The 27,997-nt window shown below is 32.0% G+C and overlaps 1 protein-coding gene across 4 annotated transcripts in view; it reads left to right on the top strand.

Annotated features, from left to right (window-relative positions):
• The window catches only part of LOC123692520 (cAMP-specific 3',5'-cyclic phosphodiesterase, isoforms N/G-like), an 82,829-nt gene that overhangs the window by 50,558 nt on the left and 4,274 nt on the right, over positions 1-27,997 (top strand). For 3 of the 4 annotated variants that reach the window (XM_045637279.1, XM_045637277.1, XM_045637280.1), the window contains 4 exons: positions 865-929; positions 15,399-15,511; positions 26,348-26,441; positions 27,848-27,963. In XM_045637279.1, the coding sequence (XP_045493235.1) occupies positions 865-929; positions 15,399-15,511; positions 26,348-26,441; positions 27,848-27,963 (388 nt within the window). The remainder of the gene's footprint in view (positions 1-864; positions 930-15,398; positions 15,512-26,347; positions 26,442-27,847; positions 27,964-27,997) is intronic. The other variant, XM_045637278.1, reaches the window with a different exon arrangement.

Here is a 27,997-nt window from a genome sequence, read left to right as displayed (position 1 = left end):
CTTCCTGCAAATACTATTTATTTGATTACTTTCTCAGGAAATATGAGGAGACACGTGAACACTTCTAGGAAATGTTCACTTTTCAATTTCCTTTGACTTTCATATATATAATCAATTTATAATCAAGCTAGTCTAAGTTGTATATTCATATACAACTTAGACTGGCTTCAAAGTTTTCTATCTATACCTATTCAAGTTCGTTTTAGTAATTATTACATTTTTATAATATACCGCATCAATTTAAAAATCAATAATTATGCTCCAATTTATAAAGGCTTTTGTATGGTTTCTCTGATGATAATGAATAACGGTGTACAAGAAACTAAACATTCAATAATTTAGTTTTTTAACGATTGGTCAAAATATGAATTTACTGCGGTAGAGTCGTCTCAAACCGGTATAGGTATTATATTTGTTTCTTTGACATTTTCTACTCCTTAATTTAAGTATAAATACGGAATCTCAGCTTCAAAGACACTTAATAAATATATGAAAAGAAAATATGAAAGAGGAGAAATATTTCAAAGTAAATATTTTATGGGAAGGCAGCTTTTATAGACTTAATATTACGTGAACTTCAATATAATATCAAAATAGCTTTCATATTTTCGAAGTCCTAGGTACTAAAGTATGATTTACTATGGTTACCGATAGATTTTAATCTCTATACCTACTGATAAATAATTAATTATGTACAAATTATTGAATTTATGTATTATTATTGACACTAAGTATATTAAAAATTCATCTTTATATACTATTGAAAATTAAACTACTTAGATTTATTTAATCTAAACAAGACACGAATGATTTAATCAATTTAAAATCAACTGAATTACTAATGATACATGTTTGATATTTCAGATCCCGAAGATCATCAGGTGCAACCACCGCTCCGACTCCACAACAGAAAAATTTTAATCCAGGAGGTAATTATCAATCAAAGCAATAATTTATCATATGTAAAAAAAACTACAAATAACTTTCTAGATAATATTCATTTAAACACGGACAACGCGGTTGGCGCAGTGGTAAAGTAACTGCCTACTGAGCCGACGGTCCCGGGTTCGATCCCCGGTCAGGGCAAATATTTGTGTGATGAACTCAATTATTTGTTCTTGGGTCTGGGTGTTATTATCTATATATGTATTTATTAAATATTATATTTATCGTCGCCTAGTACCCACAACACAAGCCTTAATTGAGCTTACTGTGGGACTAGGTCGATTTGTGTAATAATGTCCTATAATATTTATTATTATTATTTATTATTATTTATTTTATTAAACACAATCTGGTAGATATGCATTTAATACCCATTTAAGTCGAGGATTACACTTATAATATTATCAGTTTGAGGGTGATATTTGGTATTAAATATTTTCATGATAATAATCTTTGCAATATTGTCAAAAATATTCATATTACATACGTTAAACGAAATCTTTAGATGAAACAAATCGTATTGAAAAGAAAATTCGAATTTTACGCTTGTGGTGACACGAATGCTATCTCGATTATTGTAACTATATTTTGTAAAATAATATCATATTATCACTGATACTGTACACGCATAAAATATTACAATTATAGATGTTTTATTATGTTGCTAAAATTATACAGGTCAGAAAAAACGTCTGCTGGCAAACGTTAACAGCGTTTTTATATATATTTAAGTTTCTTACAGTTTAAAATAAATATTACATGAACTTGAACAACATTTCAACTTGCTATCTACTATTTTGCCTATACTTTGATTTACATGCAGAAATATAAATAAAACAAGAAACAGAAAACGGCCTTGTCGCCGACAACTATATCTTTCAGACAACCAATTTTACTAATAATTACGTCTACACCCGATGTATTTATTATAAATAGAAGTTAGAACAACATAAATATTTGGATTAAAATACATAATTTTCCTCTCGATTTGGTTAATCAGAATCGCGTTAAAACCAGCAACTTTGTGTTTTATTAGCTTTACAAATTAGAAATTAAAGGTTATCACTCCCCATAGCTTTTCGTTTTGCCATTACAATATTATAATGTCAGTCACTAAGAGCCGCAATCGAACTTACCTACTACGACTGAAATGATGAAATCACCGTCTTAAAACTAATAAGACATCGGAGAAAGTTTTAATTAATTTAAGGTATGTAAATGAGAAATGGGTTTAAATATTCATGAAATATATACAATTTTACAGCTAGTTGAGCTTTGAATTATATAATCAACGCGGTTTCAAATTTACTAACTATATTTTATAATATTTGGTTCAGAAATTCAATCTTTTAAAATAAATGACCCGATCACCTGACCACAGATCGGAGGTGGCAGATTTATCGTGCTCGCACGAATCATGAAAATAAATAAGATAAGGAAAGTGTCCATAAGCCCTTTAAATTGGATTCTACTGTTACATGTCAGCGTGGGGCTCGGGAGCGGAGAAAAGTAAAGCCAATTCATCGTTTTGGGCACGCGGATATACGATTTTCGATTGTGGCCGTTATATTATTATGTTAAAATATTTATCGGGATGCTTTCCAATAAACCTTGACGAAGTTAAATAATATAGGTAACTTCGGGCAAATGTTTCACATGACCGAGTAAAATTAACTTTGTTTTATAGGTTTTTCTTATTAATAATATATAAGAATATAAATATTTTTTCCAATAGCCGTTTACTATACAATTCATAATTCATTAGATTTTGCAGTCATTTTATTATTCACGTTAACATTTATTATATATCTATTTATTACTTTTTTAATTTCGGGCGCCAATATCTTAATTAAAATAATATTCTTCTGTTGATTATAAGTAATAACAAACAAAAGAAAAGCGAACGGTCCGGTTGGCCACGCGTGATGCTACGAGAAAGGAAAATAGGGATTCATTTTTATCTATACAGATAATGATCTCTATATTGGTAAGATCTATTGATTATAATACATAACTATTCAGTAGTTTTGGAAACGAATTTATCAGACCACTTATCAATGCAATTCATTTTTATTGTGATATGACATTGTTTCGACGTAGTATCTCTTGTTAGTTTCCTGTGCTATAACGTCATAATGCTTACGCGTAGAGATATTTTTATAGTTTTATCAAAAGATCATATAATTCTGCCGATATATCAAATACCACTTGGCGTTTTAAAAATGATTGACTGATTTATAAGATTCGATTCTGTTTCATAAGATAGCTCTCTCAGATTCGCAGAAATTCATATCTATTACTTTCATACGAGATTCATCCAGGATATAATCGAGTAACGAATGAATACAGACGCAATTATGAATTATTTAATAATAATAATTTGAATTATAATTTGAATAACCGATACCGACCCCGATATAAAACAGACAGACGTGGAAGTCTCCGCAAATTTTTCATAATTATAATATGATCATCAGTTTTTTCGATTCGCTTCTATTCTCGCTAATACAATCATTGCATCCTATATAGTGTCATAGGAAATAACTACTTATAAATCGAAAATAAGTTATCTCCTGAGCAATTTATTAAAGAATAGGTACTTTGCAGAACCGAAAGAGTTTAGTTATTGTCTACTAAAGTACTATTTTTGGGTAATCATGATTGGTTAATGATAAAATTTTAGAACGATTACTATAACAAATTAAATCTATTTGCATATCATGCAGGAAACCTATAAATTCATGGCTATAATAGTTATACTTCATGATTTGCAAAATATATAAAATATGAAAAGGAGATAATTTTGTTCACTATCACAATTTTCGCAATCTCCACAAACGAAAAGATATAAACAATTCGTCATCGATATAAAACTAGCTTGCTTTTTTCATGATGACCTGACTACCTAGGTATATAATAATTAATCTAACTTCATGAAAAAACCACGGGTACAATTATTGATATGACTCGAAATCCAGAATCTATAATATATTTAATGAGCTCTTCAACTTATCGTGTCTTCAACGTATCTTCGACCGTGATTTATTTTTCTCAATTTCTGTTTTTAGATATCACTCTGTCTCGGTACAATATGCCGCCTTGAGTTTTGTATTAATCCATTTATTAAAAACTAGTTAATATTTTTAACTTGATGTGGTATATTAAATTAAATAAATAAATACATATATTACATACTTTAATATTAAAAAAGATCGCTTGAACACAGTACAATGACTTGAGAGATCTTAATTTAAATAAAATGAAAAATTAATGTAAGTATTTGTTTTTACTATCTTCCTGATTTGATATCGAAGTTAATAAGTTATTTCAATGTAATATTTCATAGCAATTAAATATTTATATTAAACAAGCTTGTATGATAAGCATCGATTTTCAATGGTATGAAAAACAGCGGTATCATATAGATTATAATTTTGTATATTACGAATATATTCTTGTATAGATAACAAATAGATCAAAGATATAAAGAGCGATATGAAAAATATAGAAATTTTACCTGAAAATAAAATTTGTATTATGTTTCCTAAGACGTCCGTAGTCCATTATGAGAGAGTACATCGCCTTTTCCCCGTGAAGTCGCTAGATGGTGCTAGTTTTAAGCCCGTCACGTGGTACCGCCGCCAGCGCCGCGAGTGGTGGGGACAAAACTCACCACAGTTCCGGCAAGCCACCAGAAATATCCTCATTGTTCGTCTCATAAATGATACGGTAGCACTGGTGCAAAAATAACACCAGGAAGACCTTATCTGGACTACGGACGTCTTAGGAAACATAATACAAATTTTATTTTCAGGTAAAATTTCTATATTATGTGTTCCGTTTGACGTCCGTAGTCCATTATGAGAGAGTTGTTTGTTATCTCCTGGTGGCTTGATAAATAAAACGCAACAATGTGATAGAGTAATGCCCCAAAAAGGTTATATATATCCTATAAACAAAGTATATAATGTATAAAATCATGACTTTGATAATTATTGAAAATTTGTCTCAATACCTTATACATGGTACATAATACATCCATAAATATACTACAAGTACCTATATCTTGTCAACATTTTAATCAGTATATATGCCTTTCAACCTGAGTAGGCTGAAAAATCTCGATTGTGATTACTAATGACTTCTATTTTGATTAGCATTATTAACTAGATATTTTTCCAAATAGATTGATGTTGCTACTATAACTATGTAACATCACCCAGATTTCGACCTCGACTCGAAAACAGCTCGCTTTACCCTGCCACCTATGATAGCCGCTGTAGCTGGTCTCACCGGATGCTGTGTAGTAATAAACAAATTAGTCAGAACCTCTTATGGATTGGAAATGCAAAGAAACGTTCTTATGTGCCTTGAAACTGGATTTATATTTACATAATAATTGCTAGTATGTGGAAGAATATGTTTTGGAGCCCAATGCGGAATGCGAGGTTAAAACGCGTCTTCACTATCGACCCATTGTTTTGAATTGTAATGTAAACAGGAATAAATAGAGAACACTAATAACAGTAATCACATAGCTGCGCGTTAATAAATGCAAACAATTTTTTGTTTATTTTATTAATCACATAGATAAATAATTATTATGCTGATTTATTTTAAAATTATTTCGATAAGAGTTTTTGAATAATCTTCCTTGCCTTCCGGATTTGTAATTTTGAAAGATTTGTTCTAGCTAAGGAAATACCCTGAGGTAATGTTTGCTTAAATGATCAGATGAAATTTTAATATAATTTTATTTTAATACAAACTGACTGATTTTATGTATAAGAATAGTGTACTAAACCGTCAGTTATACATAATTTAGCTAAGCATTTAGCATCCTTTTATAGCCTGGTCAGTAGTTACCAGCAGTCTATGTATGTTTCTATTTTTTTAAGCTGTCCATCAAGGTGTACAACAGATTGACCTATCCAAAATGAGCCAGACTTTCAGCTGTAGGTTCTGTATTTGAGTTGGTGCTGAACCTGTGCGTGTTTGTCAGTGAACGATTGAGAAGACTTATCCTGATAGTAGCACGGCTCTTGAGGTCTGGGTGCAAAGACTGGTTCTTCCACTTGGGTAGTATTATAATGAACTCGAGGCAATAGAGCCGGTTGTTTAAGTTTAAGTCTGTCTTACTTGAGATGACGTAAGCTGTTTGAGCTGTGATTAAAATTTATTTGTAGAATTCCCCTATGAATGGAAATGTTTGTGTCGACTGTTCGAGCACGTTGCATTAGGAGCCGGCGCGATTGCGCGAGGATTCGGCTTCCTAGCTGTACAGCTTGTGAAATGTTCAAACGTTCAAACTAATAACTCTTGCCAAAGATATCTCGTTCTGCCTTTGAATGAAATTTTTTCTTACTACCTCGACTGTCAAGGTTAGGAAAGCTATTACTGCAAACATTTTTTATTTCCATACCAACTTTTTTTGACACTGGGTCCAAGGTCCTTTCATTCAATGCTTTGACTTTCCTGTGAATTGGATACGGCTGGTAGATATACTTGTTTTTACACTTACTTGCTTTTAAAAGATGTTTTTGAACTAGATCTTTAACAAGTGCGGCAGTTCATTCTTCCCCGGAGGAAGGTTTCAAAGTTGATTAGCCCTAAGAGGCGTTCCTGTAGCGCTGTGGCGTGTGTCAGTACATCCTTCCCCGGAGGATGATAAAATTTTGCAACAATGACAAACCTTGATAGGCGTTCCTCTGTGGCGCTACAGCGTGCGTAAGTGCATCCTACCCCGGAGGGTGATGAAGGTTTCAAAATGATAAGCCTGAGAGGCGGTCCTGTACCGCTGCAGCGTGCGCCACTGCATCCATCCCCGGAGGGTGATGGAGGTTGCAAAAATAATAAGCCCATGGGGCGTTCGTGTAGCGCTGCAGCGTGCTCTAGTGCATCCTTACCCGGAGGGTGATAGAGGTTGCAAAAATGCTAAGCCTGTGAGGCGTTTCTGTAGCGCTGCAGCGTGCGCCAGTGCATCCTTCCCCGGAGGGTGATGAAGGTTGCAAAGGTAATAAGCCCCGAGAGGCGTTCCCTTGGCGCTATAGCATGCGGCAGTGCATCCTTCCCCGGAGGGTGATGAAGGTTGCAAAGTTGAGAAACCCTAAGAGGTGGTGTGCCTGCTTGAGGGACCAACTGCCTGCTATTAAGCCTATTTTTAGGCACTGACACTTTCAATTTACCATTTCCATCGCCAATTTCCAACTTGCTTCCGTGCTCCAAACCATTCGTAGAAAATCTTAAACGCTCGGGTGTCAGAATAGATTCTATCGGATTGATATTCCAAAGTAGGTTAGAGACGAACTTTATTTCGAATTGAGTTGAATTGCAATTCCAAAGTCTCTGCAAGCCAATCAATTGGCGATTTGTGCTGAACAATGAAACAATATAACATATGTAAATTTTTTACATTTCTTGCAAAATAAATAATTTCATTTCATTTCAATGTGGTACCTATACATACTGTTCTGGTGAATGCAAATCATTGCCCACGTAGATCACCAAGTAAAGGCCACAGTCCCTTGGTTCTTGAGCAGTCCAGTTTGTGACTGTCGCAAACATTCTATGAGCTGACGCTAGCCCGAAGGGCTGATACGTTATCTTAAGTAATCGACCTTCGTTTATGATGTATTTATAATATCGATATGGTATTCAATAGTGATACAAGGATATAGGAGGCGTCGATACGTACGGGTAGTCGATAGCCCCGCAAATACAAAAATTATAATTTTAAGTCGAGTATGTCATGTCACAGTTAACAGTGGGTGTGAAATTGAAAATTACTCTGTATTTGCAGAACTTGCTTTTCTTAATTATAAAAAGGGGTGATTAACAATAGAGTCATGGTGTTCGATTGACGAACCCCTGATGTTCAATAGTGGCTTGAATCTCCAAAGACATAAAATATGATGTCCGAGTTAAAGAATAAATAAATATTATTACCTCTAAGTGAAAACTATGGCTGGTTTTCGAATTACATGGTATTCGAGGGTGATGAGATTAATTTGAGCTTTGTTTGTTGAAAATCTCTCCCCCCCCCCCTTTTTATTATTTTGGTGTTTCCCCTGATTCTAACTTTTGTATTGATGAAATGATTTGAAACGACTTAAAAAGTCGATCTTAGCGGTTATTGAATGTACTGGTAAAAACTGATAGTGACGAGTTTTAAACCAACTTATCAAATCCGCCTATCTGCATACGCGTATGCCATGATTAGTAAGTTAAAAAATACATTCCACAGCAGGAGGAATTTTATATGAATTTAAACTTATCAATAATCTCCTTCAAAGCATCTCTATTAATTTTATTTGTATAGAGAATAGAAATCGCATTTAAATTTAGCAGTAATTAGGCACAGAGTCGCGGACTAATTTAATACGTCAGGCAAAAATTATTATTAATATATTTGTAAGAAATTGATAATAATAATTTACCTATTTGTATTGTGCTTACAAGATATAGGCAACTACATTCTACTTGATTCGACTCGTATCGGATGGATTTTCTAATCTAACGATATTAAGAAATCGTTTTTTTTTTTTTATATTTACCCTCAATTCGGAAAAGGAAGGCACAATTCACATACATTTATAATGTCCGCGTAGCGAATACGATTCAAGGAGGAATAAAATCAAAAGATCGAAACACGTTTCGGATCTGCTTTCGGCAATTAATACTATCTTAAAACCGATATTTGTGAAAATGGATTATCTAACGTGTAACATCCAGTAATAACCATTCACGTTGAAAGATTTGTGTTGAAATCATCGTAAATCACGTATAATGTATTAATAACATGACTCACCGTGTTGAGACAATATCTCAAACCTGCACACGAGTGGCTGAGCGCGCGCTGGCGGCGCCATACACGCTGCGGCGGTTCCTCGTCGTCGCTGGACCCCGAACAAGTAGAACTCAGCTCGGAAACACGTAGAAAGCGCACTGTTAAGACGCTCGACACGATTCGGTAGGCCCTTGGCCTGCGCTATAGACCTATGGTCGCGATGCCAGGCTCGTGGTTGCAGATTTATACTTCATATAAATCCGAATTTCATTCTTCGTTTGAAATAACGATAACGCAGGTAACACTTGAATATTCATTTCACTATGAAACGTAACGGACTTTTTATAAAACTATAAAACTATTTAAAAATAAAAAACTGAACTTTCTACTTCAATCTCGAAAGTTCGTTTAAAATTGTTACTTAAATTTAATTTAAATTATGAATATATGTATTTTAAAATACAGTATTTTAAAATAACATATAATCTAACGACTTGCGTACGGTTTGAAAAACGACGCAACAATGAGGATATTTCTGGTGGCTTGCCGGAACTGTGGTGAGTTTTGTCCCCACCACTCGCGGCGCTGGCGGCGGTACCACGTGACGGGCTTAAAACTAGCACCATCTAGCGACTTCACGGGGAAAAGGCGATGTACTCTCTCATAATGGACTACGGACGTCAAACGGAACACATAATATAGATATCGTTTTGAAACGTCATTTCAAGCCGGCGATCTATCTATACGCTACGTAATTGATATTTTAAAAACTTGTATATCATAGGCGATAATATCAAGAATTATTTTTAGGTTTTAATTTTGCTCTATGTTTGATAAAACCAAAAAGGCAATGGCCTATAAATCTTTCTCGTGACCTTAACCACCTGGAAATCTTTTATGTATAGGTAGTTATACATAATTAGATATCAACTTAGTTTATTAATACGCACTTACAGTTTTATTTTATAAGGGAAATTCTTCATAACAGACACATTCAGAATAGACTTATACAACATAATTAATTATTATTTTCCAGCGTATACACCCGTTCTTTTTTGTCTATAATTAAAAAGCTACCGATCAGTTTATTAATGAATCTGATTTAGGTATTATTTCAATTAAGAATTTTCAAAGAAAAAGCATAGAAAGAAGCATCTGAGCGCCGAGACAACTGTCAAAACGCAAAGGAATAGAATACGTTAGCGATTCTAAGTGTCAAAAGCGTACGATATTTCGCTAAGGATTTGTTCACCCCTACCAACGACGAAGACGACCACAAACAAAATTTTCATCCATTCGCAATTTAACAAAATTGTGAAAAGCACACTAAAAAATAAAATATCCTACTTAAAATTTCCTGTCGTTCTGGTGATTGGAATTTTTTTTTGCGAATAATGAATGAAAACTTAGATTTTTCGTAAACGTTTCTACGAAAAATCCTTGTGGCTCCTAGAAAAAAATGTATTTTATAGATAATTTTATGATCTACAATTTTGGTTCCAGGTATATGATTAACTTACCGTCTCGGCGAAAATCGCAAAAAACCTATTTTTGTATTAATTGACCACAAATTTTTTTCTATTTTATTTTGAACGAATATTGTCTGGATGGGAATTTTGGTCGTTATCGTCGTCGTCGTTAGTAGTGTGACCGAACCATTACTAAAATGTCATGAGCTTATGTCAATAATTAGCGATAGCAGTTTCTATTCCTTAGCGTTTATTCTATTCTCTGCCGTTAGTCTCGACCTGCAGAATAGCCTAAACATAGTTACCAAGTAGTTTACGCCTTACTCGCTAGATGCCGCTAGTTGTGACATCTAGGCTCTCTAGGGTCTAGATTTTAGACTTACAATGATTTGATACAGTTCTTTATCTACAATTCAGCAATATAATAAAAATATTCGTTCACTTTTAAAGTGTGAACAAATATTTTTAACTAGTAATACTAGTTAAAATTATTTATTTTACTGTTTTTTTTCTGTAGTAGTATATTAACGCATGGTAGGTAAAGCATAAACAGACTTACTGATTACTGAACTTAGTAGATTATAAAAAAGAGAAGCAATTAAGATACCAATCTGAAATGACTGAAAATGAAATAGTCATTCACAGACAAGCAAAACAGTGCGGATCGCACAATAACTCCATGTCTTATAAAAATATTAGATAACAGTGAATAATTACTATCGTTGCTATTAATATTGTACACGAAACAGTTTGAGTATTATCTTTGGCGTCCACTTATAATGTTTACAATATTAATTCAATTATAACTAGACAAACATGTGTCACCACAGACCGCATCTCCGCTATCCGTCGACCGCACCGGCGAGACCTCGAGTGAATGCCAGTCTAATGCTGAAAAAAAATAGATACAAAATATCTTCCTTATTCCTAATTGATTTATTATTATCCTTATAAACCAAACAACCAAACCCAATAAACAAAATGATTGCGTTAGATTTATTTCTGATAATATACATTTTGTGTTCACAAGCTGCTATTTTAAGAGCTAATACATTTAGGAACATGGCTATTATTTGATCGTCTAACAAGAAAGAATAACTTAGTTTGGGAACATTTTTCCAATCGTGACGAAACAATTGTCACGTTCAATTACAGATATCATTCACATACATTTTGTGTTATCGTTGCCTTCAGTTGACAATCTAATAGTGTTACACGGTCCTTTATTTTACATAGTAAACATGTTTCTGTGAATAATAATTACAGTGTTTTCAATCTTTTATGAATTAAGAAAGAAAAAGTTTACGGAAATGTGACTCTTATTGTGCCTACGTTTGAGTGAAAATTCTTTATCTATATTTGCGATATTTTTCTTCAAATAAAGGTCTTTTAAGTCATTTTTTGCAAGAAAAATGCATTCTTAATGAATTAAGATCAACTCACAACATATCTACTTGATTTACTTGAATGGTGTAAGTTGGACAATTTTTACTATTGGAAATAATTGTATACTCGAAAAGTGAAGTTTCATGTACCTTTTCTGATTTCAGAGTACTTTTTTTATAATATATGAATATAATCAATAACATGATAATGCCTTTCAGCTCGCATAGTAATTGTATAACGCTTTCAGACTCAGTTTCAAGGGTTTTGACAAATGACTTGTTTTCAATGTATAACGCGGTCATTCACTTTGCCGTTTACCCCTAATCGTTGAATCGACCGACAGATTAATTATTTGGGTTCTATTGTTCACCTTTTTTGATAACAATTTCACTCTTTACTTACATAATCATGTTTGTGTGATACTTGAAATTTTATACGTGTTTACAAATTATATATTTCTTAAGGAATTTACAAAAATACGTCAAACACGTGGTCCAAATGAATGAATTCATCTACATGCTATCTATGCATGCATCATACATGAATATTATGACCATCTACTATTGATATAATAAGCCAAAGGTGGATTGGTAACCTTTATATTACGTAGATACTTACTTAATATAATATAATGTTTAAAGAAGCGTCTAGTTTTTTTTTCTCAGGTTTATTGAACAAATCTCTTATTTTGGGGTCATTAACCCTCTAATACATTACGTAAATTACCAAAGTCAAAGGGATGTTTTTTATCTCTGCATTTGATAAATAGATTTTAAATCAATTTAAATACATTACCCATAGATATTTTTATTTATCAGAAGTATAAACAAGATCGCCAAATGCATGTTATATTAATTATAAATAGATATATTTACTTGGAACAAACAATAACCAGCGGCATACGATAGGTTAAACTACTAAGGTTGGCTAGTAGAAACGTAGACTACCTATATTAGCTTTTAAATATAATGTAACACCCTATTATCCGATAAAAAGAGTACGAATTATATGGGTTTAAAATATTTTTCACGATTTGCTGGCATTTTTTTCACTGGGAGCTTGACACAAATCACAATAAGAGTTATTCTGCTACTATTTTTTGAATTAAAATATATTATGTCAATATCTATAAACTGCAATGCCCTCTTCACAATGGGTAGCGTTGGACAAGTAGAGGCATTCACGGTATAAGGACCTAAATGTATATGACCGGCTGTCATTGTAGAGATTCATAATCGACGTAATGGCGGTAAATATAGACGAAGATTTGATGGGCCAACGCTACCCATTGTGAAGAAGGCCTATACAGGGTGTAATCGTTAAGTGTGCACAAGCGATTATTCCATAACTATTGCAGATACCAAAAAACTTTAAACTGATATCGAAAGTACTTAACCTAATGAGTAAAATGGCCATAATAAATTTTTAAAAATAAAACGAGAAATATCCAAAAATGTTACATTAAACGCTCCCATACATTTTATTTCCCATACATTTTGTACTCATAGCAGATTTTCGAAGTGATGTCCTCATTATGCAATACAATGAGGAGCTCTATTTACAGTTTCTAAATGAAATTCCCTTCAAATTTGCGAAGTAATTAAAGCAGAAAACCAAAAAAAGAAAGAAAAAGCTAAAATCTTTCATATTAAATGTACTAGGTTGATCCAAAAGTAATGATAATTGGTTATTTCCTGTGCACATAAAAATATAAAATAAATGTTTTTTGCTTGCTCATGTATTCACTAAGTAATCACAAAAAAATCATATCAACAGGCCACGTTTCCAATTATTTACACTAATTTGAATGTGAACCGTGCGTGCCAGAATGTTTCCCGACGAAAAGAAGAAACAATGATTCGACATGTAGAGGGTAAATTTCTAAATTTTTAATGATATCAGGATAATTTTTTGTCACGTTTTGTAATCATGGACTTTACCCGAGTTCACCATGTTTATGCTGAAACAAAAAAACAATCAATGTCCTGGATGCGAGCTTCCAAAGTGACGATGAAGAAATTCAAAGTGAAAATCAGTAGGTTAGATTAAAGCGGTAGTTTTTTGGGACGCTGAAGGAATAATTATGGTGGAATATTTTAAAAAGGTAGCCACTTTATTGGGCTCTCACTAAAAGACCAAATTAAAAGATTGCGGTAGGTTAGTAAGGAAAAGAGACATGGCAAACTGCGGACCTGAACGCTGTTTCACCAAGACAACGCACCAGATCACAAAGCGTCAGTTGCGATGGCTGCCATTAAAAAATCGGCATTCCAAATGCTTGAACACCTACCCTATTTTTTAGATCTAGCTCCTATTTACTTTTATCTCTTTCCTCGGCCCAAGAAACACTTTCTTAGCAATAAATTATTTTAAGAGGGGTTTTTGTGGATGAAGTCAAAGTTTTTTTTTAAGTTTAGGAAAAAAAAATATTGAAAAAAAATATTGAAGAAAAAATATTCTAGTTAGAAGAATATCTAGAGAACTACATAATTATTATAACTGTAATGACCTTGTTTAATATTGATTATCATTACTTTTGGATCAACCCATGTACATGGGATATTCGTATCTCATACTAAATGTATGGGAGGGTTTCAAGTTAATTTTTTAGATATTTCTCGTTTTATTTTTAAAAATTTACTATGGCCATTTTACTCATTAGGTTAAATACTTTCGATATCAGTTTAAAGTTTTTTGATATCTGTAATAGTTACGGAATAATCGCCTGTGCACACTTAACGATTACACCCTGTATAGAGTCGTATTTTTTGCCAATAGTGTTATCGCAATGCATCATAATACGTCACGAGAGGTTACGTATAATCCATCCGTACTTACCAACGGGGGAGTACACAATCAATATTGATTTATTCGCTTACTATAAGGTTAAGACTCACGAGTTATCGTGGCAGATAAATGACGTATATGAAGATCACGCCGCGCCTCCGTGCAGGGTTACAATAATCGCGAATTCATGGAAATCCGCTTATTGTTCTTCTTTAGTTTTCATACTCAATTTTTAGGAAATATGTAAAGTGTGTCGTATATGTTGCTTAAGAAAATGTCATATTGTGTATATATAGGTAGAAATAATATTTGGTAAACAATTCTTTATAATATTGATAAAAATCTTTAATGTATCAAAAATACAGTTATTTAAATGGATACTTGGATAGAGTCAAACTAATGAAACTTCAGTTGCACGGATACCTTGCTGATGCTTTCTATACCTCATCTTGTACGATAATTAATATAACGTAATATATATTTGCATATAAGTAAAAAATAACAACAATAGGAAATATAAAACATTCCTATATTCATTAAACAATCACAAATATTTAAGATATTACGAGAAGCTCTGTTAATCTTTGTATTGTTTTCTTATTAAGAAATAATTCAAATAATAGCCGTACTTATTAACATTGTTTTCATTTTTTTTATCTAGACTCTAAACAAAACTCTTGAGGTAACAATTGAGACTTGGATAATAAATAATAATTAATCACTTGATTACATTCATTTATTCACGCTAGTTAATAGTAGTATTATTCTTTCAAGGATAAAAAAACCTATAGTTTTTCTACGCACTATTTTATTTGGATTTTATTGTGTAAACAACTATGTTACAGCGTAATAATATGAACCCTACAGATTTTTCCTTATTTTTTAAACATGAAACCAAATATCATCCGAAATAACTTGAAATAATATCAAGAGTGTGTCTACTGTTTTCCATAATATCAGCGATATTTTAAAATTCAACAATAAAAACAAATGTTACCTTAGCTTACTCCCAGTTTTGTTTATAGATGAAGCCTACATGAAGCTCGCTTTGGAGACCGTTGAAGAGCTGGACTGGTGTCTAGACCAGCTGGAGACTATCCAGACACATCGCTCTGTATCGGATATGGCATCACTTAAGGTACGTTTATGGTTCAAGAGCAATAACGTAAGTACCGTAAGTACCCACGGGATTTATATAGATACTAGCTGTGCCCGGCGATTTTACTCACATTGATCCGCTGGTATTGGTCTTAGCGTGACGATATAGTCTATAGGCAGCATTCTTGATAAATGAGCTATCAAACACTGAAATAATTTTTCATTTAAGACCCGCAGTTCCTGAGATCAGTGCACTCAAACAAACAAACTCTTCAGCTATCTATACTAATACTATAAAGCTGAAGAGTTGGTTTGTTTGAACGCGCTAATCTCGGGAACTACTGGACCGATTTGAAAAATTATTTCAGTGTTAGATAGCTCATTTATCGAATCGCGGTTTCACCCCCGTGGCTCCAACACGAGTGGAGCCACGGGGGTGAAACCGCGCGGAGCAGCTAGTATAATATAAGTATTGATTTTGTTTCTGTTTTCAAAAACATATGCAGTAAAAAAAATTAAAGGCTGTTTACGTAGAAGTACGTGATCAATCTTTTCTAGATGCATTAATCTACACGAGGAAAACAACGATGTTATGTCATGCGAGATATAGAATACGTCGTGATTCATGACTGTTACATTCGTGAAAGTATTATCCTCGGTTTTATTTATTATTTAAGTAAATCCCTCCTGATACAAATGAATAGTTCTACGACCAGACCCTTTTAATCCAGAATAGACAAACGTTTCACATTATATAGTTGTTTGATTGTTTAATTTAATCGTCTTGCATCATCATTATTCATACAAATGTTATCTAGAAATCTGCTAAAAGTAAACAAAATTAATTGCCAGTGTACAATTTCAAATGTTTAATATTATTCGTAGCATCGTAGAGTTGGTATGTGGTGGCTGGTATGTGAAGTAACATAAAACGCTAGACGAACGCACTGTCTTTTATCTAATAAAATCGTAATATATTATATCGTAAACATTTCGATGTTTAAACAGTAAAACAATTCGGAGAAACTCTCCTCACTTATATGTGTTTCACTCATTGCCAAATTCTTTTATGTACCTATATAAACATTTCACTTTCAGAGATCTGTTTATATTTTTCGATCATTAAAATTCCGCGAATCACTGTTATGTTTAGGTATTTATGTGTAATTATGTTTTCTTTATCTAAGGTTAAATATTTTAGAAGCAAAACACTCAAAATGCTCAGATAGAGATAATAGATAGAGATTAGAGCAGTCTCTCAAAACGGCACAATAACAATAATCAAAATGTAATAAAATACGCACTTCTATACATTATTCAAGGACTCTTTGTTATGAAATCCATTATTCATAAAACAATAGACTCATAGCAAAATATCTTTGTTTAAGAAGCGGATTACATGTACCTAACTGGTAACGAATGCGCCATGAGTTACATTTACCCCTATTTACTTAGAGATTGTCCACACGTCCAAACGGAAAATTTCTTAACTAGAAATAAAGTCCGACAGATTTTTGAAAGACCATGCATATTTCAAATACAATTATGTCTTTTAGATTATAATATTAGTAAATTACAATATCAAATTATTTTAAACTGTTTATTTTAAAGCTTAATAATTATTGTTTAATTATTATATTGGATAATTTAGGCTGTAATTTATGAAAGCAATCAACTTCAGTAATTTATACGCATCATATTTGGATTTATGATTTGTCGGGAAAGTAAGCGAGAGTAAAATTGGATTTTGTAAATGTCAAATGTTGGTTTAAATATATCTGAGAGGGAAAACTTGATCTAATCATTTTCATGATATTTCAGGTATTGCATTATATTTGATATAATATTAATTAATTTTTAGTCAACTTTGAGAATAAGTTAAAATAAATATTTCGAGCTGTCATATTATGTTTTATAAGCTTTGGTTTTGTAATGTTAAAAGGTCAATGATCCAGAATGGTTTTCGTAATGTTAATCTATACATTCTGGATTGTATATTGTATAGTATGTTTGTAAAGAGCATGACGAGTCATAGCAACCGCATTTGTGGGTTTCACCTAAACCCTGTGCAACGATAAAATTCTGAGAATTAACTACACGAAGCAGAAATTAAATTATTAATCTATATAATATATAAGACTCAAAGGTGACTGATATAGTGATATATCAACGCACAGCCCAAACCATGGACGTATCGGGCTGAAATTTTGCATGCAGGTAGATGTTAGGACGTAGGCATCCGCTAAGAAAGGATTTCCCGAAATTCTTGCGGGAACGGGGAAAAACGGGGATGCACGTACAAAGTCGTGGACAAAGCTAGTATTATATAAATGCGAAAGTAACTCTGTCTGTCTGACTGTTACTCAAACAAGCCTTAACTACTGAACCAATTTGCGTGAAATTTGGTATAGAGATATTTTGATACCCGGGAAAGGACTTTTTACCCCGGAAAATAGGATAGTTTTTATCCCGGAATCCCACGGGTTTTTCTTAGACTGCGCGGGCGAAACTGCAGATGGAAAGCTAGTTACATGTAAAATATAAGTGAATCTTACGTTATTAAAATATGTTTGAAGTAAAATAAAGTTGTAGTAGTTGCAAGCATCGCATCGTTAGCAAACACGTTTGCAAAGAAAATCGACTGAAGCTTTCAGAAACTTTATGTACGAAGGAAGCGAGCACGTTAGAGATTTGTTTGTTATTTGTTTCGTCTCTTGCTTGTTGTATCTATTTCATCTATATTTTCAAGCTTACGTTAAACTAAAAAATGTGAGGATATACGCATACAAAAAACAAATTGTGAAAATATGTGATATTGATATGCAATGCATGAATTTCAATCGCCTATTTGATAGATCTAATATTATATATAGATATAATATAATTTTGATAGATCAAGTAATTAAAATAGGAATCATAATATATTGTGGCTCAGTGATGTAACCACTTGAAAGATAGAACGAAAATAAACTGGCCCTAATCTATATTTCACTCATTTATTTTAAGAGTGTCCTTGCGTCTCTATTTTAGTTAGCTGATGATTCTATGACCTCAATAGTTGACATTTTGAAATCATTATTTAACTATGAAGACGTCGTTCATCAGATTCGTGTTTCATTACTTGGAACCATATAAGAAAAAATTGTATTTCAGCCTACAAGGGTATAGTTATTTAATTCAATCAGGTTGAAAGATCAAGACCAGAGTCTAAGGTCTTTAATTTTGGAAAAATTTCTACGATGGTCATTCTCATATATTAAAACTTATTTAATATTGATTCAATACGTAAGTAAATTGTGAGTTTATAGAGTCAGTAAGTATATAAAATTGTAGGCATACAAATTAGTTATAATTATCTAGTTAACACCGACTATCAAGGCTATATTAAAAAGGATTGGTAATAGATGATACAAGATAAAATGGAATGTGCGCAACGCAGCTGTCGTGTGCTCAGATTATGGTAGCTAGTCTGTAGTGTGCGTCGCCCAGGTCACGTACGCACGGGCCCTTCTACAATGCCTTCAATACACATACTAGGCGACGCCCGCCTTAACAATCACAAAGAAATACTTGGCAATAAATTCCTCATTTCTCCCCAGAACTTATTTTTATCATCGGAACAAAGGAATACTTCCCATTTTCCTGTTAATTTGTGCTATTATAATAAAGTGTTTGCCGTATGAGTGATAAAGTTCTGAGAAAGTTTTCAAGGCACATAGATAGATATACAGATTGTGTTCGTTTCTTGGAAGTTCCCACGCGTGAGATCTTGTGATGTTAAAATTTTTCATTGTTTTTAGAATTTGAATGTTTATTGATTTCATGCATTGTATTTATTTTAAGATATCTTAGGATCAAAAATAAATTCAAAGAAAAGTATAATCAGATCAAAGAAATAAGGAAAAGTTTCAAAAATTTTCCAAGTCAAGTGCGCAGCGAACTTCTGCTTCCATTGTTAGTTAACTGTAAAGGACATAATATTATTACATAATTTAATTAATTATATTAATGACACAATGAAAAGTTTCTTCTTCTAAACAGTAACTAAACGCTTTATCGCTTTCATTCTTTAAGATCGATTCCAGCAACATCAATAATTATTGTGTAAACTTCTATAGAAAATGTACATTTCAGAAGTCGATAAATATCAAATTCAACAGCAAAACACACTAAATTATACGGTTCGTTTACTTCTAATTATTATTACCTAAGATTTAATATCTCGCGACGTATTTTATAATAATACCTTTGGTTTTTACAGATTACGTATATCTGTTTAGTAATGAAAGTTTTGAGCAATTTCGAAACTAGGTCAGATATATAATGATATAACTTATCTCTATCTCATTATAAAGAGGACTGAGGATAATATAATGTTTATGATTTTTGTTAATTTAACAATAAACATGTTTACTTTAAGATAAGAACTAATGAACTACACAGTAATTAAATCTATTAATTAAACTACTCCGAGGCGAAATTTAATTATTGTAATGTTAAGTACTGTTTGCGTGATTCTTACAAGTTTAAACCATGAACGCATTAGGGATAGGCTTAAGGAATATTCGTTATCCAATTACTCCCTAATGTCACCCACAATTTAAATAAAACATGAAATCTGCCTAATAAGCTTATCGCTTATCACGTGCTGTGTATTCTTTATCATAAGAAGAACAATAAGAAACAATAACTAACGCTATCCAAATTGACCTTTGACATCAATGACCACAATTGAAATTGAAGGGAAAATGCCGAAAGGTTAACCTATTGAATAGCAGTTCAACAACTGCTTATGCAGCGTTAACAATACCTACGATAAACGTTACGTCAATTAACTAATCAAACAAGTTGGCTTGGTACTTATGTAATAATAATAGAGGTAATAATTACTTTTAATAACCGTTGATGATAGATACTTTGGTACTTTTTGCTCCATGTTTGCTTATGTTAAAATAGAAATGTAAAATCGTTACGAATTTTTCAAAACATATCTAAATGTAGCATGTTATATTAAAATATCTAATCTCACAACATTACACCGTTATAGCATTAAAATATAAAATGTAGAGCCTTCACTTTAGATATCACATAATATAATATTGATAATATTTCCCCAAATCACACCTTGAAAATGTCAAAATGATTTTTCTTTGAAATAAAAAATACTCATGAAAAGGGGAAAATATTCAAATAAGTCATTGAAATCAAATAACATTTTTTATAAGTTAATCAGACATTGAATAGGGAAACGAAGAAAGTTGAACTTTAAGGAAATTTTCAACTTTTCTTTGGCATTGAAATAAGCTGAAGAGAATGTAAATTGTTGATTAATAAAGATATTTCCCATTGTTGCTCTTCAAGATTATCTCATTATATTCCATAAGGTTAATAAATTAGCTTTTTTTATAATTCCGTCCCAGCACAGTAATTATGTTGATTTAACTGACTTTAGCCGAATATACGTTATCGGAAAACTTCAAAATATTGTTATCTTGTTTAATAACAAATACACATTGTTATAATATAATTAAGCATATTATCTTAAATATAAAATATTTGCACTTTCAGTTCTTTTAGTACAAGGAAAAGGTTATCTAAAGTTTTAACTATTAACTTTTAAAATGTATTCCAAAACATAAGAGTCATAACTTATGTTTTAACTAATATGCCACAGAGGAAAGATTCGTTTTTCGTTTCGAAAATTACAAGGGAAAACCATTATATCATTAATATTGGACTAATAAAAACGAATCAACGAACATGAAGTGAATACGTCGTTCGTATCGATCAGCTGACATAACAAAAGTGTAGTGGGGTTCTTGAATGACCTGGTTAGGCTGTGACGTCGATGGTGACCTCCGCGAGCCGCGTGAAGGTCCTGCTGGTTCCCGCAATTGTTTCTGCCGCTGCAAATATTCGTTTCGATTATGAGCTCGTTAAAATGTAACAACAGCGTAAAATGTGAGATAGATTTCCGCTGCCTGTCACGTAAAAGTTATAGCAGAAGGTAATTCATTACTAAAAAGATTTTTGCGTGAAATGCGTGGTCTATAGAGGACATGCTCTACAATAACATTATTTTATCTTAAAAGCTAAAGAAAATTTAATATATTGTTGAAAATATTATATGCTTAAAATATATAAAAGATAATCAATCTTGTGAAAGGTCACGGTTATGTAAGAAACAAACTAGATACGATATCAATGTTGCCATTGAAACATTATCATCTTAAAACTGGATATCAAGGTAACCAATTCAGGAAATGTTTAAACAATAAGTTTGGTGACGTATGATGACGTCATAGAAACTATTACCGTTTATGCAAGCATTACTTAGTTCAATACGCTGGTATAGTATCTATCTACGCAACTCGCATTTGCAACTCGGTTTTGTCCTACTAATGTCTAACTTGACTTACAATAAAGTATGAATAAATAAAATTCAACAGAGTTAAATTTCTAATACACATTGTTTATATGTTTATCAAAAATCGGTTTTATCATTAATTTCTTTTAACGAAATCAGGTCGTTTAAACAAAAAAAGTATATAATAATATTATTTCATTGAAACACAAACGATGTGTGGATTTCACGTTAATATAATATTACGACTAAATTATGTAGGTCATGGCAAATCGGCTGCCGAGTCGAGCGTATAAACAACATACAAATTTTCCAAAAATATTTTTTATCTAATTTTATCAAACTAGGTACTTTATTATCTCTTTGAGCAATACTTAGCTCGTAATAACTCAAATCATCTGATTACTTTAATCTTTACGTCACGTTTTAAACACTTAATGCCATAACTCACATGGCAACAAGAGCATTCAATATTAAGCTATTGAATTACTTACTCATAAAATATCTATCTTCTCTATGTATACGATGATAAATTTATAAATAAGGAATAACACTTAAAGTTAATACACATTGGGAACAAAAATAAATTAAATTATGTTACAGTAGTTTGTGATATCTGTGATTCCAGATGTGGTTACTCGACTGAACAATGTTGACAGACAGATCTCTAATGAATTTAAATAAACAAATTTGATAGGAGCAAGAAAAAAGTAAGTTAAACCTTAAAAGCATTGTTTCGATCCAATGTGTCCAATTACATATAATATGAGTATTTTTGATACATTTTCTTAGTTTAACTAATACGTCATAATAAAATTATATGTAACTAGCTTTCCGCCCGTGGCTTCGCTCGCATTTTCAAATAAAAACCCGCGTAGTTCCCGTTCCCGTGGGATTTCCGGGATAAAACCTATCCTGTATCCCGGTGTAAAAAGTAGCCTATGTCCTTTCTCGGGTATCAAAATATCTCTATACCAAATTTCAGGCAAATTGCTTCAGTAGTTAAGGCGTGATTGATTAACAGACAGACAGACAGAGTTACTTTCGCATTTATAATATTAGTATGGATAATGATAATTTAGTCTAGTAATAATTAGTCAATACAAGTAGAAACATCACCCAAAAATAAGTTTATAATAAGAATTGCGTTGAATCGTGTTGACATCATTATGTTTACAATAGACAATTAAATGAAAGATTTACGGTATTTCAAACAAATCTTTGTCTAGAGTATTCATTTAAAAATAGGACAATAACAAATTTACAAAATAACATGTAAACATTTAACAAACAACATGGCAATAAATAACGTTGATGCCCGTCGAACACGTGTATATGTAGATTGTAATTTGTAGAGCACATCCTCTTTCCGACGTAGTTCCATTGAAATCAGGAAAATTGTTTCAAACAAACCTAATTTTATTTACAGTTATTGATCAAAAATTATCTGTTATTGATCCTTCGTTTTATCAGATAACGAAGATCTTAGCAAACAAGCTTACTGAGATTCTACGTGTGAGGAGGCACGTTCTGCACAAATATATACACAGTTTTTCTTAGATCGTAAGATTTGACGTCACTACCACGAATACGGTGATTCATTAGTGTCCACTTTTGTACAATCCATTCAATTCTAAATTTATAATATGGTAGCATTGACGCCTATCACGTTTTGCAAACAAACGCTGCAAATGCCTCAGTTACATATCAGGAATTGCATTTAATGTTAATTATTGTCAATACTTATAATACTTTATTTACAAATGTGTACTGGTGTAATTGAAGCTCGTCATATTTTAAAACTAATGTAAAGAGTAATTAAGCTTCTTAGCAATTAGTTGCAATTATAATAATTATAACTAAAACACAAATAATTATTAATCATTAATTAAGTATTGCAACTGATACAAAATCATTAATTGTGCAATATAGTAATCAATTAAAGTTAATCATAGATCCAAGAATTAAGTACTTAACTGAATATCTCTTTTCTTTTATAAGTAACAATTTTGATAAAAATAGAGATCTTATGTGACAATATTTTAGAAATATTTGAAATGTGACCGTTTATTTCTCATTTTCATAGATTTATTATATATTCATAGATTAATTTCAGGTTTTTCTGACACGATTATCGTGTTAGATGACATAGTGTTTCAAAGAAAATTTTTTATCTAATTCTCTAGTAAATAGACAATACTCATTACCGGACACTGTATCATAAATGTTACAAACACAGTTATATATGTGGACAAACAATAAACCGCAGTTTGCATGACATTTACGGAAAATACCACATCGATATCTTATGTAGATTCCAGCTATGGAGGTCATTGATTCAGTTTCAGTCGTTTGTGTAGCGGTCGTTATTGTATTCCACTGAAGTTAATGGCATTGAAGTTTAAACCTATAAAATGTTAGAACGAAAACAGAACGCTACATCACATAGTGGCCTAATCTTGGTTCATTGTCATTTACGAGTCTGTAAATAAACATTCTTTAAAAATGTATCCCTCGTCTTGTATATTTAATCACTAGTGGCATGAATAAATGACATGATTAGCTTTAGCTTTATGAATGTGGAAATGTACATCCACGAGTAGGTACTACGATAACTGAAACATGTTCCATGAGGATTATAAATATTGAAGATCCTGGAGATAAAGTTAGTTATAAAATAATATTATTTAGCTACATAATACAAAGTTTTAGCGCAAATATCAGTAATTTGTTTCGCAACCACAACCTTTGCCTACTTTCTATCTGTCGCGGCACTGCGGCGGTGTCTCGTTAGACCCTCATACCGCAAATTACTTGCAAATCATTATTAAACGAAATATTGACACATTTTATTTATTATTATATTTGTATTATCCTTACAATATAATACAATTTACTGCCATCACTGGTCACGTTAGGTAAAAGAAACGACTCATGCTAAAAAATCAGGGAAATGATGTATAATTTCTACAGAAGCATGGAACAAAGAAAATCTAACAATTGTAATCGCTTGTCATAACTGAATCATTTCGAAAGTAGGTCATGTTATTATCATTCTTTATGATTTAACATAATATATAGGTAACTTACTTTGCCTGTATAAAGTCTACACACAGGTATTACGGAATACAGATTACTTTTTCTCTTTGTTGATAAGATGTTGACAAATATTTAATATAAAGAAATCAACGATATCTGAAGTTCTTCTTTAATTTTTCTTTTCATTCCTTATATAATATCTTACTTTTCACAAATATTTTGTTTATTAAAGTCAGTAGTTTCGTAAATTCTTAAGAAAATTGACTAAGGTGTCATTCTATCTAATCATTTTATTTATATCGACACTTTTTACAGATATTTTTTTTGACTGAGATATAAATAGTGGTGAATGGCATTCACAGTACGATTATCTTACTTGCCTATTGTTGACCATCTGGCAGTTAGACTTGTTTTTAGAAAATAGTCTATTTATAGCGTCTGGCGAGATAAATATGAATGTTGTTGACTAAGAATTGTACGATTATTATAGGCGTTATCATGATATTAAGACATTAGCACTCTTAAATGTGGATTATGGTTTAATCGTATGAAACTTTCCACTTATTCCACTTTCAAGAGAGCAATACTTATCCATTTGAGTGGAAACAAACCAAAAATATAACCATTTATAATTGTAATAATAATTGAGATGAGCTGATTATTGAATTATTGTTAAGATAGCGTTACCATGAATGCATTCCCTTCTAAATCATCGATTTCGGAACCCGCAAGATCGCTATCATGAATAACCTCAGTTGATTCATTTCCTACCTGGAGTGTCATGAGGGATACAAGGCCTTTTCAAATTGTGTCAAGAGTAGGTAACTAATGTTTTTAAGTGTCCTCACACAATCACAAATCTAGAGTCGTTTAATGCTATCGGAATGATAACTTTATTTTACCAGGATATCGAGTCACAAATTCCTATTATTCAATAGTAGACAATTTCATTCACTAATAATTATTACTATGTACATCAATTATTATTCAGCACGTTGAATGGACTTTCCTTTTTGAATATAATAAAAATTACCATTAGGAAATTGTAAGTAGTCATCCGTTAATCTTTTTCACTGTAAACTTAGAGGAAAATCAGATAATTTGGATGGTACGCTATCAATGCATCACGATACGTAGAAGAGTATATTTTTGTTGTAGTCTGAACTAATGACGGATCTCCGCTACGTTAAGTGTAGGCGCCTGCCGTCAGGGAGCTTCAGTTTAACGATAGCATTTGCGTTCGTCGGACGTACGTCTGAGACAGATAAGAAACATTCGTGAAAGATAAAAACTTTTGATTGTGCTTTAAATATTTGAGACTTTTTTCTTTTTATTTAATTTTAATTAACATTATAACAAATGTGTAATAAAATGCGCGCGTGTGAAAGACAATGCGTTCGTTGTACTCCCTCGCGTTGGATTAAACGTCGTGCTGCTAAGATGGCCCGTTCAATGGAGATCTTCCATTTACAGTTCAAACGGATGCTGAACAAGGAGCTGAGCCACTTCTCGGAGTCAAGCAAGTCTGGCAACCAGATCTCGGAATATATCTGCTCTACATTTTTGGGTACGTGTCATTTTATATACTGACCTATTTTAATTGTATATCAATACTTCTGTATTATTTTAATTTTATACCTAACAATTTTAATAACTTAGCCATTAAATAAAATTTTACTGGTAATGTTACACCAATTGCGCAAATTTTTATATCACTATCGGTTCGAAAATGCTGAAGTTTTTCACAGTCAACTGTTTACCTAGGTACAACGTATTTTTCTGATTTTAATTATATTGTAAAAATTAATATATTTTCTTAGGTTCCTACTTTTTACATTGATATTTTAAGCTATTTTGTATTCATTATAAATTAACGTTTTTATAAAAAAATTGCTATACCAATCGTTTGGCAAATTCTAATTATTAATATCAGTACGGTGAAAGTGATATTGTATGTAATAGGCTTGTAGTATTTACGTCACGACCGCAATATTGATCCTACTTCGTGACATCAATGTCGTCGTAATCCAAGGCGGGAAGTGGCGCCCGCCCATGCCGAAACTTATACGCATATTATATTTGTGACTTGTGAAGAATTTGGATTAGGTATAAGAATAATATAGTTTTGTGTTTTTAGATTCATGTTACAAATTAATCAATGCACAGTATTGTATTTTTTTAATTGCTGTCGTCGGACTAAAACTAGAGCCAGCTCTGTAAATAAGTAATTAATTCGAGCTCTATTGATTGTTCTCGTAGGAAAAAGTTTATACCATGTTATTTATCTAAAACTTAAAGTATTATTGTTTTATCTTTGTAATCATTCGACTTGAATAAGAGCTACATAGTGAAGACTCGAATTTTTTTATCAATTATTAACGTACACATTAAAAGGGATTTCAATGTTGATATTTAATTTTGTAAAAATGCATAATTTTATTGCGACATGCCCTTTATCTCTTTGATTAGATTAGGTAGGTAAGTAGTGACCGAGTTTCACAGTAATTTTCAATTGTGTCGTGATATTTAGATCAACTATATCTATTATTTATCTGTAATTCTGCGCATGTTACTATTATCAAGGTATATCCTTATTATCGCCATACATATGGCGCATTATGTTTGTAACGAAAAATATATTCTGCCCTCATAAAATATTATTTTATGTTATTTCATTGCTCTATTTGAGAAACATGTTATAAAATATGGATCAGTTACCATTATAGCTGAACTGACCTAGAAAGGAATTATGTGTTATGACGTAAATTAAAACCGCTTTCTGCCAACAAATGTAGCATCGGGAGCGAAATATTTGTAAAATTACATAAACCTTTCTAAAATATTAATAACACTTATTTCCACACTTTGGCGTATAAACAGTATGCGAGGTGGTACTTTGCAGATGATTTCAAGTCGTGGTTATAATGTACTTTATATGTAATGTAATGTAAAATGTGTATTATTTGTTTACAGACAAACAACAAGAACTTGATTTACCATCACTACAAGTTGATGAAAGCTCTGAACGTATTAAGAAGAAGGAAAAGCCACGTCATGTCGGTCCTGGAACTACTATGTCACAAGTATGTGTCAGTATATTTTTATCTTTATTAAACCAACTCT

This window comes from Colias croceus, chromosome 6 (genome assembly GCF_905220415.1).
Source record: "Colias croceus chromosome 6, ilColCroc2.1".
NCBI lineage: Eukaryota > Metazoa > Arthropoda > Insecta > Lepidoptera > Pieridae > Colias > Colias croceus.
This window is presented reverse-complemented; position numbering and strand designations above follow the sequence as displayed.